This window comes from Anopheles arabiensis, chromosome 3 (assembly GCF_016920715.1).
Source record: "Anopheles arabiensis isolate DONGOLA chromosome 3, AaraD3, whole genome shotgun sequence".
Classification (NCBI taxonomy): domain Eukaryota; kingdom Metazoa; phylum Arthropoda; class Insecta; order Diptera; family Culicidae; genus Anopheles; species Anopheles arabiensis.
The window spans coordinates 52,137,332-52,153,420 of record NC_053518.1 but is presented as its reverse complement, the minus strand read 5'-3'; the positions used below and the strand labels follow the sequence as shown (position 1 = coordinate 52,153,420).

The window sequence follows — 16,089 nt, the reverse complement described above, 5'->3', positions numbered from 1 at the left end:
AAGTGCAGTATATTGCTCTCTGATATCGATGTGTAATAAGTTTAACAACGAGTTATCTACAAAACCCTTGTTATCTCTTAGGATCTAAAAAAATATAAATTCTACCACTGGTTTGCGTTTCCTGCACCTACGGAACTGATATTCAAGTATGATGATGAAAAAACTATCACATCAATCTCAGAAGAAAGACTTCGATCGTGCATCGTTCAGTTTCTGTATCGAAAACCTACACCAAATGAACCTTTTTTTATTTATCATGTCAATGAAGGGATCAAACTAATCTCAGAGTATATCCAACATCACAATAAATTAGCGAACTTTCGTGAACAGGATTTAAATAATTTATATTTTTGTTGCTATGACCCATCGGGTCACAACATCTCTTCACCTCCCGGTTGGCAATTAAGACAATTTCTAACGTATCTCGTGATAACAAGGTATTGTATTTTTTTTTTCATTAACTATCATATGTAATTATACCAGTAGCCCTGAATATCTATGTTTATTATTATTATTTACATAGTCCTGCCCTTGCGGAACAAGGAATAAAATGTATTCGAATAACTGGCGGCACTGCATCTGAACTTCAATTTAGTGAAATGAGAATATTTCTACCAAAACATGTGTCGAACGTAAACAGCCTGTCATCTTGGGTAGGTTGGGAATCAGATGAAAGTGGAAAATATCTTCCACGCTTAACATCTTTGAATAACAGCATGTCTCCGAAAAGGTAAGCATTTGAACATTCATGAACTCAAATATAAAAGCTAAATACCAACAATGATGTTTTCAGACTCGCAGAGAATGCTATAAACCTAAATTTGAAGCTTATGAAATGGCGTCTAGTCCCTTCAATTAATCTTAACGCTATCAGTCGTACTAAATGCCTTCTACTAGGTGCTGGAACGTTGGGATGTAATGTTGCTAGGTCTTTATTGGTAAGTCATTATTAATTATTTGTTATTGGTTAATTATTAATTTACATTCAACGAAACGCGAGGGACCTTCTTGAAGCGAATTCTCTTACATACTTTGCATTAAAGCCACATTTCAATCATCGATTTGTCACGTTTAGTGTTAGGCCGCAAATACACGGCGCGCGTTTCCGCGGGCGCGTTCAAACGCGTATAACAGTTCCGCAGAGATATCCTGCATGAGCATCTCTGCGTTTCCGCGGTAGCGCGTTCGAATGACATTTCATTTCTATCCCAATGTTCATTTCTATCCCAGGTGTTATAAATGACAAGGTGAAGTTGTTCAGAGCAAAATGACATTTCTCGACTTGACATTTCTCTTCCTGGGGCTCCGGTATAAAAATCGGGGAGGGCTGGTGCGGGGTGATGAAATTTGCATGCAGAGAGTGACAGATGTCCCCCACAATGTCGCCCAGCAAAAGCGGTAAAAATCAACCTTCTAAATACATTATCCTTGATCCCAAGTGACATTTGTTCTAAATTTCTGCTCGAATGTTGCTCGAGATACCAAAATATGTGGATTTTTGTATGATAAAACATGTAGAATGTGTCAAAATTTCGTTTGTGCGTGCGAATGACCTTCTTTTATTGGATGATGATTGAGTCCAAATTGTTTAAGATTAATTTGCTTTAATATTTGACGAAAAAAGAAGGTACTTTTTGTACAGCGTTATTTGGTGAAAATTTAATGATTTTTTGTACAAAATGACTGTACGACCAGTAATAAGAATAGGATACGTAATTTCCCAAAGGATAGAGAAGAAAGAATTGAAAAATACACTTCACCGTCGATTTTAAAGGGCTTGTTATAAAAATCCCTTAAACTGGTGCAGTTTAAGGGAAGTTTAAGGTGCCAGTTTAAGGGAAATAGCTCGAAACCCCGATTTTAGAACTCGAAAATGTCAATTGGGATGGCTAGATTGTTATTGATTGATTGGGATGGCTAGTTTGAGTTTGAGAAGTTTTCGATCGCTTTGCGCAGCGGGTTGGGATATCTCTGCGGAACTGTTATACACGTTTGAACGCGACCGCAGATATAGTATTTGCGGCCTCACATATGCGCGTCGTGTATTAGCGGCCTTAGGAAAAATAATCAACACATAGAAGGTCGTACGGCACGAATACAATTTAACAACGCATCGCGCGATATGTGAGGCCGCAAATACTATATCTGCGGTCGCGTTCAAACGTGTATAACAGTTCCGCAGAGATATCCCAACCCGCTGCGCAAAGCGATCGAAAACTTCTCAAACTCAAACTGCAAACATATTTCGCATTCAAAATTGTTGCAAATTTATAAATGAAATATTTCGAAATTTTCAGCGCTGAAATTTGCCCGTGCCTTCCGCCGCCAGCTGATTGGGTGTTGTGGTGTATGCGTTGATACTCATATGTGCATTGCGGTTGTGTATTGTTATTGGTGGGTGTTAGCATTTATTAATTTGTGTGTGGCCTTGAGACGCTGTGGGAGAAGCTGGATTGGGATTCAAAGTGTTATCGGTGTATTGATGGTTTATTTTATTTCGTGCCGCTGCTGATGAGACCTTTCGATGCCCCTGCCAGTTGAGGGTGAAGAAGTCTATTTAAAACAAGCGTAGGAGAACGTCTAACACTAAACTAATATTTTTTAATTTGAACATGTTTGATGCTTCAACGACCTTCTAAGCATCATGTTGCACAGTCTAAAGTGACAATATTTTTTTTTTTATGTACAGACATTTTTGAATTGAACCCATACAAAAGAGGATTCTGGATTTGTTTATTATGGTGCGCGTATGGTGCTGCACATGTCTGTCCAGAACAAGCCAACAGGCTTAGAGTCGGTATCATGACGTCGATTGACCGGTATTGCCTTGGAGTGGGTTCGGATCGGTAGGTTCATGTTTTGGTCGAGTGCATTCCGTGCATTTGTCGCGTCACAGCGGTAGCCCGGCAGCAACAAAGTCAAGACAAACTCTTACCCGGGTGTGGACTTCTATGCTAATTTATTTTTATGATTATTATTATTATTATTGGCGTAATAGCCAACGCGATCATGCCGGCTGTTTTAGGACTTGAGTACCACGTAGCCTTATCCGGTGACTAATCCCTTGCTACGGCGGATGGTTCATACACGATTAGAACCCACGACAGGCATGCAGATGTGCGGAATGATGGCGGTGCCGCTGGCCCGCTCCTATCCAGTGTGCAACTTGCATACTGCCACACTGTCTCCTGCCCGGTGCATACGCAGCAGGCAGGGGGAAGGATGCACATTCACAGTAAAAAAAAAAAAAAAAAAACACCGTCCATGAACCATGAACCAGCGGTGGATCTAACGGTAGGCGGACTAGGCGGTCACCGAAGATCTCTAGTCTATAGTATGCCGTATGTCTACAAGTGGACAGAGTATTAGCGACAAGGGCCCCCGGAAAGATGGTCGTTGGGGGTCCGTGGCTGGAGAACCATTTGCACCTCCCCTCCCCCGCATGGCGACAACAATTTTAGGGCCTGTTTCCGATGATCGTTGAGGTCCCATCGGAAGGATCGTAGAGATCCCCTTCCGCCGGCAATTTAAGTATACTGTTCAATCTTCCAACAGCTGTGTGCCAGTACCCCCTCCTCCCGGTCATCAGTTACCATTTACAGGGGCCTCAATTCGTCTTTCCGCCTTTCATGAACACCTTCCTTTCCTTGACCAATGGATCATAACATTCCGGAAGAAATTACATTTGGTGACAGTTTTGCATACACACGCACACTCACAACCATGCGCAGGATGCTTAGCATATCTATTTAATCCACAACAGACGAAAGCAAAAGCTTAGTGTTAGAAACGTGTTAGAGCGATTTAGGGTTCTGCGCGTTGCACAGCAAACCCTCCAGCTTGAGCTGGCGTTTCCTTAGTCATTTTTACATTGCAGCAATTGAACTAATTGCGATTTTTTGGTTTGATTTGTGAAAATGCAACTTCATCGCCGCAATGTTTGTTAACGGCATTTTTAGGCGCCACAACAGCTCGCGAGCATTGACCACACGCGAGAAAGAGATGGCGCTATGGAGGGAAAAGGCACGGACGACGGCTGACAGCGATTGGCTGCTTGGCGCACCAACATATCCAAACCTTCGACAGCGCGCTCAGGCGAGGGGTATGAGGCGGAGCCAGGGACGGGTAGCTCGACGAGCTGCTTGACAAATTTGCCGTTGGAGCAAAGATAATGTATCTAGAAGGTTGAGTTTTATCGCTTTTGCTGGGCGACATTGTGGGACATCTTTCACTCTCTGCATATAAATTTCATTACCCCGCACCAGCCCTCCCCGATTTTTATAACGGAGCCCCCGGAACAGTTATGTCAAGTCGAGAAATGTCATTTTGCTCTGAACAACTTCACCTTGTCATTTTAAAACACCTTGCGTTGGACGGAAAAAGAAGGCATGATAAAATTCTCCGAACGCCATGATTTCTTCCGTCGCTTTGCACCGCGGGATGTTTTCAAGCGTTTACCCTAGCGATTCAAAACGCTCGAAAGTAGTAAGGAAAATAGAATATGTAGCGACCAGACCGCCATCTGGCGTGAGAATCGTGAGCGATCGTGACATCCAGGGACAAAGACACGGATCTCCGTGGAGCGCACTCACCAGGCACACGAATGTGTCAAAGTGACGTGCGCCGCGTGTCCAGCGCTACACTTCCTGCTGTCAGCGAGCACATTCTCTCTCTTGCGACCCAACCTCGAAAGCGAACAGACCTCTTCCTTCGCTCCGCGCTCGAAAATTCCTCAACGTGAAACCCTCTCGAACGAACGTGCGCAACCGTTCATAATATAGTGTAAAATAAAGTTCCTTATTACCTACTCACGAAACCCAACGCGTTCGCGACATAAAAAATTAGGGACCACTTTTGTGGCGCCCCTAAAACTGGTGACCCCGACGTGATCGCGTGCGCGAGTGAGTGAGTGGTAAACTGACGAACACCGTGTCCAGCCGGAAAAAACGTGTTTCCATTGTTCCACGGTCCGGACCGACGGCAACGTTCCCCCCATCATCGAGGAGCGGCCGACCACGAAGGAGGCACCACGCAAGCGCAGCCAGCGAAAAAAACCCCCGTGCACAAACCCCGAACCCACGTGAGTGCAAATCGACACCGAAGGTGGCCGACAGTGAAGAACACTGTTCTGGAACATTTTTCCCCGACGGAGCGACCGATCCTAGCGGAAAAGTTTCCTCTCGGTGCTGAGCGATCGCCGAACATTTTGCTGACACACCCCGCGCCGTGTCGCACACCCGCCGAGCATTTTGGTACCCGTACGTGTTTGCGCACCCGCCGATCATAACCTCACACGTACCGCCGAGCGCGCTCCAGACCCACGCGGTTTTTGTGTGTGCACCGTGTGTGTGTGTGTGTGGGTGAATGTGCGCAGGCCGACACCGAGCGGATTGCGTCAGAATTTTGCTCGAGCTACGTTCGTGAATTTTTTCGACCGTGCACCGAAGACGTCGTCAGCGCACGCAGCCATCGTTCTCTTCTCGCCGACACCATCGACCGAACGCCACCGAAGATCATCGCCCCTCGTTTCTCACACCACCGTCATCGACGAACGCAGCCAACGAGCGACTAATCCTAACACGATCGACCGCGTGTGCGGATTTTTCTTCGCCGAAGGATCGACCTAGCCAACCTCAGCTGGACTTGCCTGCGCCCCGCCACTAAGGTAAGATCCACCCTTTTTTAACTAACCTTAGTCGTAAGGATGTTGCACAGTCCGCCGGTCCGCGACGTATCGACTCCCGATGGCGTAACCCCGAGTGCCGATCCAGCCGCGAGTGGATCCAAATCGCCTCACGTACCAACACCGCCCGTTCCGAATACCCCGCGCGTAGCAGGGCCGTCCGCCTGCGACGCCATGTTTATGCCGCCCGAATCGCAGATTGACACTTTGAATGCCATGCAGCTGAAACCACCGGAGATGGACACCACTGACATTCAAACCTTTTTCTTCGCATTGGAAAACTGGTTCGATGCGTGGAATATCACCACGAACCAACATATTCGCCGTTTTAACATTCTTAGAACGCGTATACCGCTTCGTGTCCTTCCTGAGCTTCGCCCCCTGTTGGAGAACATTCGACAGTACGCTACGGACCGTTACGAGGTAGCAAAGCGTGCAATAATTGAGCATTTTGAAGAGTCGCAACGAAGCCGTTTGCATCGTCTGCTTGCCGAAATGAACCTCGGGGACCGAAAACCATCGCAGCTATTAGCGGAGATGCGCCGCGCCGCAAATGGAGCAATGACGGACTCTATGCTGATAGATTTGTGGATCGGCCGTCTCCCGCCATACGTCCAGTCCGCCGTTATTGCCACTAACACGGATACCAACGAGCGAGCTAAAGTAGCAGACTCTGTTATGGATTCGTTCGCGTTATACCACCGAACGGGCCCGTACCAAACCATCCACGAAGTACGCAACGAGGACTTCGAACGTCTTTCTCGGCACGTAACGGAATTAGGTCAGCGCTTGGACGCCGTACTGAGCAAGCTCAACGAACGAGAACGCGCGCGACCACGCTCACGTACCCGGCAACGTCAACCGAACCAGGATGCGGTAACACCCAGCGGACACTGCTATTACCACACGCAATACGGGCAAGCGGCGCGGAACTGTCGTCCCCCTGCTCCTTCAACAGTCGGCGGCAGGGTAGTAACTCGGCCAGTGCTTCCGATTGACGCTTAACCAGAGGCCAACCTCAACAGATACACGTACTTTCGACCCATAGCTATCGTCTCGTAATAACCGATCCAAAAACTAACATCAAATTCTTAATCGATACCGGTGCAGACGTTTCAGTAATCCCTCGACAACACAGTTCCGTCCCGAGTAAACCCTCCACCATGAAGCTGTTCGCCGCTAATTCTACACCAATCCAGGTTTACGGAGAGTCGCTCTATACTCTCGATTTGGGACTTCGCCGATCTTTCCTTTGGAACTTCATCATCGCAGACGTGGGGACAGCGATTATTGGAGCCGATTTTCTCCAACATTTCCATCTGCTCGTGGACTTGCGCAAAAATGTCTTGTCGACGCCTTAACGAACGTACGTTCTACCGGAGTGCCGAGCCAAAACCCGTCGGAACCAACCGTAAAAGTATGTGATTCCACCTCACCGGTCGCCACTCTCCTAAAGGAATTTCCCGGGTTAACTGCACTATCCACTCCTGGCACCTTACGGCAGTCCGAAGTGACGCACCGAATCGAAACGACGGGGCAACCAACATTCGCAAGACCTCGCCGATTACCACCCGAAAAGTACGCAGCTGCCCGCAAAGAGTTCGAATCACTCGTCCAGCTCGGAGTATGTCGCCCCTCGAATAGCAGCTGGGCCAGCCCGCTACATATGACAAAAAAGGCCGACGGCACCTGGCGCCCTTGTGGTGATTACCGCGCCCTAAATGCAAAAACCGTACCCGACCGTTATCCACTACCGTTTTTACAGGACTTCACGATGCATTTGCAAGGCAAGATCATATTTTCCAAGGTCGATTTGCACAAAGCATACCACCAGATACCAATTCATCCGGATGATATAGCGAAGACAGCCATCACGACACCCTTTGGACTTTACGAGTTCACTACCATGCCCTTCGGATTGAGGAACGCAGCGCAAACATTCCAACGCCTTATCCATGATGTCCTACGAGGACTCGAGTTTGTTTTTCCGTATATCGACGATATGATCGTAGCATCAACGTCCGAGGCAGAACACCACGAACACTTACGCCAACTTTTCGAACGATTGGAGAAGCACCAACTAGCCATCAATCCAGCCAAGTGCGAGTTCTACCGGAACGAGATTTCCTTTCTAGGCCATCTGGTCAACGCTTCTGGTATTCGTCCTCTCCCCGATCGAGTCCAAGCCATCAGCGAGCTGCCACAGCCAACGACGATTATGGAGTTGAAGAAGTTCCTCGCCATGATAAACTACTACCGACGTTTTCTGCCGCACGCCCTGGAAACGCAAGGTATACTTCTCGAGATGACTCCAGGTAACAAAAAGAAGGACAGAACGCCATTAACCTGGTCGCTAGAAGCTTCCGAAGCATTCGCCCAATGCAAAGAGCAACTGAAACGTGCAACGTTATTGGCACATCCCGTGAAGAACGCCGAACTTTCTCTATGGACCGACGCTTCAGATTTCGCAGCCGGAGCCGTACTTCACCAACGCACCAACGAAGACCTGCAACCACTAGGCTTCTTCTCGAAACGTCTCGAAAAGGCACAGCAAAAGTACTCGACCTATGACCGAGAACTTACCGCCATCTATCTCGCCATACGACACTTCCGATACCAGCTAGAGGGTCGGGAATTCTGTATTTATACAGACCACAAGCCTCTAAGCTTCGCCTTCCGACAAACGCACGACAATGCTTCACCTCGACGAGCCCGGCAGTTAGACTTCATTGGCCAGTTTTCCACCGACATCCGTCACATCGCCGGAAAAGACAACGTTACAGCCGATCTGCTCTCCCGCATAGAGACAGTGCACGCGACACCGACCATCGATTATGAGCGATTAGCAGAAGAACAAGAGCGCGACCCTGAACTTTCCGACATTCTCAGTGGGAAAATTCAGACGGACCTGTTCCTGCAGAAGACACCAATACCGGGAAGCCCCAAGTCACTCTACGCCGACTGCCCTGGAGGTATCATCAGACCGTACATCACCCGATCGTTTCGAACACAACTTCTCCACGCCGTACATGATCTCAGTCATCCCGGAGCCCGCGCCACAGCTAGACTAATAACAGAGCGTTTCGTGTGGCTCAATGCAAGGAAGGAATCCCAGGACTTCGCTCGGAACTGCTTAGCCTGCCAGCGCGCTAAGGTAGGAAGGCACGTCAAAAGCCCCTTGATACCGTACCCTGCAACAACAGCGAGGTTCAGTCATATCAACGTAGACATAATTGGACCATTTCCCATCAGTAACGGTAACCGATACTGCCTTACGATAATCGACCGATTTACTCGCTGGCCAGAAGCAATACCGATCTCGGATATCACCGCATCTACCGTCGTATCAGCACTACTATTCCACTGGATCGCCCGATTCGGAGTTCCGGCGCACGTAACAACGGACCAAGGGAGACAATTCGAATCCTCCTTGTTCAAAGAGTTGACGAAAGCCCTAGGAACGAAACACATCCGTACGACAGCCTATCACCCGCAGGCAAATGGAATAATCGAGAGGTGGCACCGCACTCTTAAAGCAGCAATCACCTGCAAAGACACCGCAAGATGGAGCGAACACCTACCGCTAATACTGCTTGGGCTACGAACCACGTTCAAAAATGACATCAACGCCTCGCCAGCCGAACTTGTGTATGGAACGACGTTGACCATCCCGGCAGAATTCTTCATCGCGAAACCGCAAAATGCCCTCGCCAACCAATCCGACTTCGCCAAAACGTTAGAGGAGACGATGAGCAGCATTCGACCACAGAGCACCGCTTGGCATACCAACCGCACACCGTTCGTGCATTCCGATCTGAACAAGTGTACTCACGTGTCCATACGCGACGACACCGTCCGACCTGTACTAACTACACCTTACCACGGTCCATATAAGGTTCTTACACGCAATCCTAAGTCTTTTCAGATACTCCTACGTGGACAGCCAACGCTGGTCTCGATCGACCGCTTAAAACCAGCGTATGGCGCAGAAGAGGAAGCCACCCCGGCCCCGCAGTGCTCGTGGGAAGGGCTAACGACAAACCTGCTGCCGCCAATAACCGACCACTCGGAAACTCTGCCGTTACCGGACGTCCAGGCAAATTCGGACCGCAGAGACGCCACCGCAGCCTCCAAACCGACGTCACGCGAACAACCAGTGCGTAATCAGACGACACCCGCACCACCATCGCACCCGACGACATCGAGACAAACCGACCGAGCCACCGTCGACGCCCCACCACCCTCCATCCTACGCCGCAACGACCAGACGGTATCGACCGGCGTCACCAGGTCTCAGCGGAAGGTCATCATACCTCTACGTTACCGGTGACACCGCTCTAGGAGGGGAGTACTGTAGCGACCAGACCGCCATCTGGCGTGAGAATCGTGAGCGATCGTGACATCCAGGGACAAAGACACGGATCTCCGTGGAGCGCACTCACCAGGCACACGAATGTGTCAAAGTGACGTGCGCCGCGTGTCCAGCGCTACACTTCCTGCTGTCAGCGAGCACATTCTCTCTCTTGCGACCCAACCTCGAAAGCGAACAGACCTCTTCCTTCGCTCCGCGCTCGAAAATTCCTCAACGTGAAACCCTCTCGAACGAACGTGCGCAACCGTTCATAATATAGTGTAAAATAAAGTTCCTTATTACCTACTCACGAAACCCAACGCGTTCGCGACATAAAAAATTAGGGACCACTTTTGTGGCGCCCCTAAAAATATGAAGTAGCCGTCTACTTCCCGTTCTACTTTGGTTGCTTAAAATCAGAAAAATGTAGAACATGTGGGTTCCAGGAAAGAGCAAAAAATGAGTTCTCGAGTGTCACCACACACACACACACACGCGACGACTAACTCACGCTTACGTTCTTTGTTCTGCCCCCCCCCCTCACTCGCCCCACAGATCTATTTTTAGATCATCACACTTCCATCGACGGCGGTCGATGTGACGGTGTGTGTCGTCTAGTGTGTGTTGTCGATTTGGTCAGAAGAACTTTTTCTTTCACACCAAATCTCTGATGTCGCCGTTCCGATTTAACCATCGCGACTTTGATCAGTGCGCGCGGTTAAAACGACCTTTTGTATTGTGTTGTACGTAGCGTGCGCGCCAAAATTGTAAGAGTGCGCGGAGAGTGTATGTGGGAGTGTGGGGGTGGGGGAGTGAGAGACAGAGACAAATTTCGCTACACATTAACACATACATTCTCACTGCACGGGTTGAACTGCGAATACTCAGTTCTGAGAGAATATACTCGAGCGCTCGCGCATGAGTGTAAGCAAGCGCGGCATAGAGGATAGAGGAAGACAAACGATTATTTTGCTCCAAGCTTTCTACTTTTGTCCCGTTGGGTATATGAGACAATGCCCGCACAACAAAATCGAGCAGGTGAACGCATTTTTGAAGTCGTCCCGAATTCACCTATGTCGGATCAACGGCCAGTTCCGACAATAGCATGGATGAGTTGCGAGCAAGGACGCTGGCTGGCAACCGGTCATTCTTCTTCTTCTTCTATTTGGCATAACGTCTAACGAGGACATGTCGGCCTGTACAGACTTTCGAGACTAAATTCATTATCACGCAGCCGGATAGTCAATCCTTGTTACGGAGGAATGGTCCATTCCAGGCTTGAACCCCTGACGGGCATGTTATTGAGTCGTTGGAGTTGACGATTGTACCACGGGACCGCCTCATTACCGGTTATTATACTGCCTGAAAAATCAGTCAATGACCTCAATGAACCTGTCGCAACGGACGAAGCAGGGATTATATAGCACCTATATAATACCGGTTCTCACATACGTCTCTGAGACATGGGCACTGTCCAAACCTGATGAAACCCTTTTGGTCGCGTTCGAGAAGATGATGCTCAGAAGAATTCTTAGCCCCGTATGTGTGGAAGGACAATGGAGGAGCCGTTATAACGACGAGCTGCAGGATGGCATCACTTCCGTGAGGCGTTTTTGGTGGGGTGGCCATGTTGTATGCATGGAAACGAACGACCCAGCGTAAAGTCTTTTCCGCCATTTTCGCCTGTAATGATTGTTTTAAAAATGAAAACCAAAGTATGTAAAAAAATTTCAAACATTGGGGCCAGACATTGAGTCAGTTTTTTGTATGGAGTTTGACAGTTGGAGGCTGAAATCATGTAAACACTCCATACAAAACCACACAAAATACTAGCCTGCAATTTGCAGTCTAGATTATTCTGACCTCAAAGCTGAAATTAGATTCTAGTATCTGCTCGAAAACACGGTGTTGTTTACATTTACCCCAAGGTACATTTAAGAGATCACGTGGTGGAATCTAGAATCAAAGTGTATGTAGTCCAGGTGGTCTCATAGTATATTTTTTAAAACCAAATTTGAATATCACTTTTGATAGGATGGGTGAAAACTTTTGTTCAAACAAGCTTTCTTGAGGCTTGACGAATACTCAAATCACTCTTAAAATCTTCATTCAGAAGCAGAACCGATAAAAATCAGCCTTATAAATTCATACACCTTGGGATAAGCCCACCTGTATATTATACCTACTTAGAAAGCTGCTCGAAAACTGCTATACAATGCAAACACAATGACAGGCTGAAATTTCAGCCTAAGAACTTACAACGGAAAGGGCCCCATTATTTGTAAATTGCCATGAGAACCTTATCAAATTTGTGAACAACGGTTCAAAAACCGACACAAAAACCTCAACAACGATTTTATAGCATATTCTAAATATTTGTTGCTGTTATATCTTCTTCTTCTTCTTTGGCTCAACAACCGATGTCGGTCAAGGCCTGTCTGTACCCACTTGTGGGCTTGGCTTTCAGTGACTAATTGATTCCCCCCATAGCAGGATAGTCAGTCCTACGTATGGCGACGCGGTCTATTTGGGGATTGAACCCATGACGGGCATGTTGTTAAGTCGTACGAGTTGACGACTGTACTACGAGACCGGCCACATACAAGGGCTGTTATATACTAAGGATTTAATCCTAGCCTAATATTTTTTTTCCTCCTACTACCTACATCATTGGGGATGTTCTCTTCGACTACAAAGGCGCCCGTAGCCGTCTGCTTGTAACGTTTGGTCGAGAATTCGTAAGGTAGTTTATGAGCCTAAATAAGGGCTGGCTGAAGTAATGTGTTATTTACTACATTAGATAAATATTTGCAATTCCGGTAAGAATACATGCAAATTAAGAGAAAAAAACTGGGAAATGGGAAATAAGACAAAAATAGATACATTACCTTTTTTCGTGTGCGATGTTGCAGTGCATCAAACCATCAAAATAATTAAAACTGATCCATTAATAACAATTAAAACAGTATTTATTTATTTCTTTAAAATATTGAAATTGTTTTTAGGCTTGGGGCATTACTGACATTTCAATAGTCGATTGCGGACATATTTCCTTATCGAATCCGATTAGGCAATCTTTGTATCGGTACGAAGATACATTAAATGGAGGGAAACCAAAGGCTTCAACAGTTGCTGAAAGATTATTAGAAATTAATCCATCCGCGGTAAACGATTCACTTTTATATTGTTGACTTTAAATGTTTTTAAGTGAAAATTGAAATTAAAAAAAAAAAATATTTTTTGTAGAAAATTACCGGAATAAATTTGAAAATTCCCATGCCTGGACATCCCGTTGGACTAGGAAACGAAGTAAATGAGACGAGAGAGATATTGACCAAGCTTATAAATCTCATACAACAACATGATGTCATTTACTTACTGACGGACTCGCGTGAAAGTCGTTGGTTACCAACAATGCTTGGTCGGTTTTATAACAAGGTGAATCATTTAACTCTTAACCGCGATTAAGAGGAACCGCGATATATATATATATATATATATATATATATATATATATATATATATATATATATATACATATATATATACCTTTCCTTTTTTGTATGACACAGATTGTTATGAATGCAGCTCTCGGATTCGATTCTTACCTTGTTATGCGACATGGATTTCAAACAAACAACATCATGGAAGCAGAAGGCGATACTAATCTCTCGTCGACAGTTATTGCAGGATTTCATAAGATCAACTGCTGTGATTTAGGATGTTACTTTTGCAATGACATTGTTGCTCCTGGGAATGTACGTGTATTTGTATATGTTATTCCCGATTGCTTTTGTATTGGGTGCATGTTTTTTATGCTTTTTCTTTTATTATCAGTCGATGAAGGATCGTACATTAGATCAACAGTGCACTGTTACGAGACCAGGTGTATCGAGTATGGCTTCAGCATTAGCAGTAGAATTGATGATATCGATCATTCAACATGGGTAAGTAAAAAGACATTTATTTTAGTCTAATCGATGTGTTTCAAGAATGGCTTCAGTATTAGCACAATAATTCTTGATATCGCTCATTCAACATCGGGATATCGAACATTGTTTATTATTAATTTCTCCATTTTTTTTTTGAGCAACTCGTGGCTTCGAGAATCGGTCTAAATTAGTTGCACTTGAACCGTTCTGTACAAACGGTGTTCAGGTTGTTTTGCATAATTTGCTGATTTTTATTTACTGGTAATGTTTATATGTGTTTTCATTGTTTTTTTATTCAGTAGGAACGGCTACGGCCGTATTGTTTAACGCTCCATAGTTATGTGAAACTGAAACTAAAAAAATCAAAATGTCAATGAAAGCCAAGTCCATTACTGGTTTAGGCAGGCCTTCACCGACAACGGCTGTTATGCCAAAGAAGAAGAAGAATATGTGTTTATGTGCCAAAGAAGAAGAAGAATAGCGTTTAGTTCAATTTTCTTTATTTTTACTTTTCCAAATCGGTCTCTCTCAAAATGGGCGCCAAACAGAATGATCGTTTACGCCAAGGAATTCTGACAGCTCTCTTGATGACAGCTCGTACTCTGCGTACGAGCCACGCGAACTGCACAGTGGGCTGCTACAGTACTCCCCTTCGAGACTAGGATACGTACTGTTGAAGATGGGTAGGAAACACCACTCTTCGGCCTGAACGAGTGGTCTTAGTCGGTGGTAACTCAGAAGAACTGGTAGGTGGAGCAGGAACACTTGCAGAAGATTCTTGTAGGATGTGGGCTGGTTTGAGGCGGTCTATTGATATAGATACTGTACGACCTTTCACGTTGATCTTGAAGATTTTTTCTGTTCGATCCATAACCTCATAAGGCCCTTCGTACGGTGGTGAAAGTGTTGGTCGTATGGAATCATTGCGAATAAAGACGAATTTACATGATTTTAGTTCGGTGGGAATAAAAATATTCCGAGAACCATGCCATGAGGTTTGTCTGGGGCGTAATGATCGCATGGCATTTCGTAAATTAGCAACAAACTCAGCTTCATTTGTTGTTTCGCCAATATAGTTGAAAAATTCAGAGGGGATACGAAGTGTGGTACCATAAACCATCTCAGCTGGTGATGCTTTAATATCTTCTTTGTATGTTGTTCTTAAGCCAAGTAGTATCACTGCGAGATTTTCACACCAGTGTTCATTATCGTGGCAGAGAAGAGCTGCTTTAAATGTTCTATGGAATCTTTCGATGATTCCATTGCTTTGAGGATGGTATGCAGTTGTACGCAGGTGTTGAACCTAACAGGCGGTTTAATTCCAAGAAGAGTGATGACTCAAATTGTCTACCTTGATCAGAAGTAATATATTTGGGTACGCCAAAACGCGCAATCCATCCCGAAACTAGAGCATCAGCTATTGTAGAAGCAGTCATGTCCGGAATAGGTAAAGCCTCTGGCCATCGAGTAAATCTATCGATTATAGTCAAGCAGTACCTATTTCCTCTGCTGATTGGAAAAGGACCGACTATGTCGATGTTAATATGGGAAAATCGATCGTCTGGAGAAGGGTATTGAGATAATGGTGATTGAGTATGCCTTGATATTTTTGAACGTTGGCATTGTATACAACTTCTCGCAAAGGCAATGCTATCTTTTCGAATATTTGGCCAAACGAATCTTTCGGTCATCAATTTGGCTGTGTTTCGTGTCCCAGGATGCGATGATTAAGTACCGCTCGCAGCGCAATATTTCGAAATGATGGTGTGACATACGGCCGAATACGATTAGTAGAGCAATCACAATATAATTGTGTGTTGCTGCCTGGAATCTCAATTAATTTTAATTGCAGCGACGATTCAATTGTACCTTGCAATATCTTGCGGAGTTCCTCGTCATTTTTTTGATCATTTGCCAGCGCAACAAAACCCATCGAAGGCAATGTGTGTATAGCTGATATGCGAGACAGCAGATCGGCGACGATATTTTCTGTACCATTTATGTGGCGTATGTCAGTAGTTATTTGGCCTATGAAATCTAGTTGACGGGCTTGCCGATCAGAAGCTTTGTCGAGTTTTTGGCGAAATGCATATATAATGGGTTTATGATCAGTGTAAATATGA

At 45.8% G+C, this 16,089-nt stretch overlaps 1 protein-coding gene across 4 annotated transcripts in view; it reads left to right on the top strand.

The window, feature by feature from the left end:
• Positions 1-16,089, top strand: part of LOC120899583 (ubiquitin-like modifier-activating enzyme atg7) — a 38,706-nt gene that overhangs the window by 522 nt on the left and 22,095 nt on the right. For 2 of the 4 annotated variants that reach the window (XM_040305587.1, XM_040305589.1), the window contains exons 2-8: positions 408-437; positions 524-730; positions 794-938; positions 13,040-13,198; positions 13,281-13,472; positions 13,607-13,792; positions 13,872-13,981. In XM_040305587.1, the coding sequence (XP_040161521.1) occupies positions 408-437; positions 524-730; positions 794-938; positions 13,040-13,198; positions 13,281-13,472; positions 13,607-13,792; positions 13,872-13,981 (1,029 nt within the window). Of the gene's footprint in view, positions 1-81; positions 438-523; positions 731-793; positions 939-13,039; positions 13,199-13,280; positions 13,473-13,606; positions 13,793-13,871; positions 13,982-16,089 lie in introns of all 4 variants that reach the window. The other 2 variants (XM_040305585.1, XM_040305586.1) reach the window with 1 other exon arrangement.